The sequence below is a fragment of the Nanorana parkeri genome, unplaced genomic scaffold (assembly GCF_000935625.1).
Source record: "Nanorana parkeri isolate BGI_ZX_2015 unplaced genomic scaffold, ASM93562v1 scaffold3603, whole genome shotgun sequence".
NCBI classification, from domain to species: domain Eukaryota; kingdom Metazoa; phylum Chordata; class Amphibia; order Anura; family Dicroglossidae; genus Nanorana; species Nanorana parkeri.
The window spans coordinates 32,618-37,221 of record NW_017309871.1 but is presented as its reverse complement, the minus strand read 5'-3'; the positions used below and the strand labels follow the sequence as shown (position 1 = coordinate 37,221).

General features: G+C 54.7%; 1 protein-coding gene across 1 annotated transcript; it reads left to right on the top strand.

Annotated features, from left to right (window-relative positions):
- Positions 1–1,269: 1,269 nt before the first annotated feature.
- LOC108803324 (glycine-rich cell wall structural protein 1-like) lies at positions 1,270–4,226 on the top strand. The gene is made up of 2 exons (XM_018575172.1): positions 1,270–2,808; positions 4,194–4,226. Exons 1-2 carry the CDS (start codon positions 1,270–1,272, stop codon positions 4,224–4,226), a joined length of 1,572 nt encoding a protein of 523 aa, XP_018430674.1.
- The last annotated feature ends 378 nt before the right edge of the window (positions 4,227–4,604 follow it).

Sequence of the window (4,604 nt, the reverse complement as noted above, 5' to 3'; positions counted from 1 at the left end):
CACCCACACCCATCTTCCCTCTCCCACACACCAATCCTCCCTTTCCCACACACACCAATCTTCCCTTTCCCACACACACCCCAATCTTCCTTTTCCCACACACACACACACCAATCTTCCCTTTCCCGGCACACACACCAAACTTGCCTTTCCCACACACACACCAATCTTGCCTTTCCCACACACCAATCTTCCCTTTCCCACACACACACACACCAATCTTCCCTTTCCCACACACACACCAATCTTCCCTTTCCCGGCACACACACCAATCTTCCCTTTCCCGGCACACACACCAATCTTACCTTTCCCACACACACACCCTTCTTTCCTTTCCCACACACACACAAACCAATCTTCCCTTTCCCGGCACACATACACCAATCTTGCCTTTCCCACACACACACACCAATCTTCCCTTTCCCGGCACACACACCAATCTTCCCTTTCCCACACACACACACCCTTCTTTCCTTTCCCACACACACACACACACACCCCCCAATCTTCCCTTTCCCGGCACACACACCAATCTTCCCTTTCCCGGCACACACACACCAAACTTGCCTTTCCCACACACACCAAACTTGCCTTTCCCACACACACCAATCTTGCCTTTCCCACACACACACACACCAATCTTCCCTTTCCTGGCACACACACCAATCTTCCCTTTCCCGGCACACACACACCAAACTTGCCTTTCCCACACACACACTCTTCTTTCCTTCCCCACACACACACCAATCTTCCCTTTCCCGGCACACACACCAATCTTCCCTTTCCCGGCACACACACCAATCTTCCCTTTCCCACACACACACCCTTCTTTCCTTTCCCACACACACACAAACCAATCTTCCCTTTCCCGGCACACATACACCAATCTTGCCTTTCCAACACACACACACACACCAATCTTCCCTTTCCCGGCACACACACCAATCTTCCCTTTCCCACACACACACACCCTTCTTTCCTTTCCCACACACACACACCAATCTTCCCTTTCCCGGCACACACACCAATCTTGCCTTTCCCACACACACACCAATCTTCCCTTTCCTGGCACACACACCAATCTTCCCTTTCCCGGCACACACACACACCAAACTTGCCTTTCCCACACACACACACCAATCTTTCCTTTCCCACACACACACTCTTCTTTCCTTTCCCACACACACACCAATCTTCCCTTTCCCACACACACACCAATCTTCCCTTTCCCACACACACACACCAATCTTCCCTTTCCCAGCACATACAATGCTCTTTACTGGAGGATACACTGGAGGTCAGTTGGCTTCGTTATCCGAGTGGCCCCCACACACTCCTGGGGGTCTAATGAGGGACGTAGGAGGAGTCCTGGGGGGTCTAATGAGGGACGTAGGAGGAGTCCTGGGGGGTCTAATGAGGGACGTAGGAGGAGTCCTGGGGGGTCTAATGAGGGACGTAGGAGGAGTCCTGGGGGGTCTAATGAGGGACGTAGGAGGAGTCCTGGGGGGTCTAATGAGGGACGTAGGAGGAGTCCTGGGGGGTCTAATGAGGGACGTAGGAGGAGTCCTGGGGGGTCTAATGAGGGACGTAGGAGGAGTCCTGGGGGGTCTAATGAGGGACGTAGGAGGAGTCCTGGGGGGTCTAATGAGGGACGTAGGAGGAGTCCTGGGGGGTCTAATGAGGGACGTAGGAGGAGTCCTGGGGGGTCTAATGAGGGACGTAGGAGGAGTCCTGGGGGGTCTAATGAGGGACGTAGGAGGAGTCCTGGGGGGTCTAATGAGGGACGTAGGAGGAGTCCTGGGGGGTCTAATGAGGGACGTAGGAGGAGTCCTGGGGGGTCTAATGAGGGACGTAGGAGGAGTCCTGGGGGGTCTAATGAGGGACGTAGGAGGAGTCCTGGGGGGTCTAATGAGGGACGTAGGAGGAGTCCTGGGGGGTCTAATGAGGGACGTAGGAGGAGTCCTGGGGGGTCTAATGAGGGACGTAGGAGGAGTCCTGGGGGGTCTAATGAGGGACGTAGGAGGAGTCCTGGGGGGTCTAATGAGGGACGTAGGAGGAGTCCTGGGGGGTCTAATGAGGGACGTAGGAGGAGTCCTGGGGGGTCTAATGAGGGACGTAGGAGGAGTCCTGGGGGGTCTAATGAGGGACGTAGGAGGAGTCCTGGGGGGTCTAATGAGGGACGTAGGAGGAGTCCTGGGGGGTCTAATGAGGGACGTAGGAGGAGTCCTGGGGGGTCTAATGAGGGACGTAGGAGGAGTCCTGGGGGGTCTAATGAGGGACGTAGGAGGAGTCCTGGGGGGTCTAATGAGGGACGTAGGAGGAGTCCTGGGGGGTCTAATGAGGGACGTAGGAGGAGTCCTGGGGGGTCTAATGAGGGACGTAGGAGGAGTCCTGGGGGGTCTAATGAGGGACGTAGGAGGAGTCCTGGGGGGTCTAATGAGGGACGTAGGAGGAGTCCTGGGGGGTCTAATGAGGGACGTAGGAGGAGTCCTGGGGGGTCTAATGAGGGACGTAGGAGGAGTCCTGGGGGGTCTAATGAGGGACGTAGGAGGAGTCCTGGGGGGTCTAATGAGGGACGTAGGAGGAGTCCTGGGGGGTCTAATGAGGGACGTAGGAGGAGTCCTGGGGGGTCTAATGAGGGACGTAGGAGGAGTCCTGGGGGGTCTAATGAGGGACGTAGGAGGAGTCCTGGGGGGTCTAATGAGGGACGTAGGAGGAGTCCTGGGGGGTCTAATGAGGGACGTAGGAGGAGTCCTGGGGGGTCTAATGAGGGACGTAGGAGGAGTCCTGGGGGGTCTAATGAGGGACGTAGGAGGAGTCACACACCAATCTTCCCTTTCCCACACACACACACACCAATCTTCCCTTACACACACACACACCAATCTTCCCTTTCCCGGCACACACACCAATCTTCCCTTTCCCGGCACACACACCAATCTTACCTTTCCCACACACACACCCTTCTTTCCTTTCCCACACACACACAAACCAATCTTCCCTTTCCCGGCACACATACACCAATCTTGCCTTTCCCACACACACACACCAATCTTCCCTCCCCCGGCACACACACCAATCTTCCCTTTCCCACACACACACACCCTTCTTTCCTTTCCCACACACACACACACACACACCCCAATCTTCCCTTTCCCGGCACACACACCAATCTTCCCTTTCCCGGCACACACACACCAAACTTGCCTTTCCCACACACACCAAACTTGCCTTTCCCACACACACCAATCTTGCCTTTCCCACCCACACACACACCAATCTTCCCTTTCCCGGCACACACACCAATCTTCCCTTTCCCGGCACACACACCAATCTTCCCTTTCCCACACACACACCCTTCTTTCCTTTCCCACACACACACAAACCAATCTTCCCTTTCCCGGCACACATACACCAATCTTGCCTTTCCAACACACACACACACACCAATCTTCCCTTTCCCGGCACACACACCAATCTTCCCTTTCCCACACACACACACCCTTCTTTCCTTTCCCACACACACACACCAATCTTCCCTTTCCCGGCACACACACCAATCTTGCCTTTCCCACACACACACCAATCTTCCCTTTCCTGGCACACACACCAATCTTCCCTTTCCCGGCACACACACACACCAAACTTGCCTTTCCCACACACACACACCAATCTTTCCTTTCCCACACACACACTCTTCTTTCCTTTCCCACACACACACCAATCTTCCCTTTCCCACACACACACCAATCTTCCCTTTCCCACACACACACACCAATCTTCCCTTTCCCAGCACATACAATGCTCTTTACTGGAGGATACACTGGAGGTCAGTTGGCTTCGTTATCCGAGTGGCCCCCACACACTCCTGGGGGTCTAATGAGGTGACGTAGGAGGAGTCCTGGGGGGCCTAATGAGGGACGTAGGAGGAGTCCTGGGGGGTCTAATGAGGGACGTAGGAGGAGTCCTGGGGGGTCTAATGAGGGACGTAGGAGGAGTCCTGGGGGGTCTAATGAGGGACGTAGGGGGAGTCCTGTGGGGTCTAATTAGGGACGTAGGAGGAGCCCTGGGGGGGCTAATGGACTGGACATGTGTCCTCCTCACACTGGGGAGCTGAGATTCTGGGACTCTCGGTGACTCTCTTTGATGTTCGCTCACGCTTGTTCCGGGTGAATCTTTCCTCCTCTGTACAGATTCTGGACGCTCGCCATGTCTGCGGGCGCTGAGCGCCGTGTTTACTCTTCACACAATCATCACCTGACGAAATAAGAACCTGACATCCCGAAATATCAACAACACCCCCAAATCCACACATAGGAGGAGCGGAGGGGGACCCCGAAATATGATACATGTCTGATATGTGAGGTTCTGATGAAGGGGGCGTGCCCCTGAAACGCGTAGACCTTTAGAACTCAAGGGGGCAGAGGACGCTGATGTGCTGCACTCCTTCAGACTTCCGCTGCTGGAGATTGTACACATCATCACCATTTGTATGCTTTTAACCCCCGACTTCCCTGCAAGTAGATTTTTATTTGCGTGTTGTACAAATAAATGAGACGTTTCCGCTATTGAAGACGTGTATCCAAACCTCTGTCATTGTCCTT

Coding starts and splice junctions, on each gene's coding strand:
- LOC108803324 (XM_018575172.1), top strand. CDS start 1,270: ATGCTCTTTACTGGAGGATACACTGGAGGTCAGTTGGCTTCGTTATCC. Junction 2,809..4,193: donor TGGGGGGTCTAATGAGGGAC/GTAGGAGGAGTC, acceptor TCCTCTGTACAG/ATTCTGGACGCTCGCCATGT.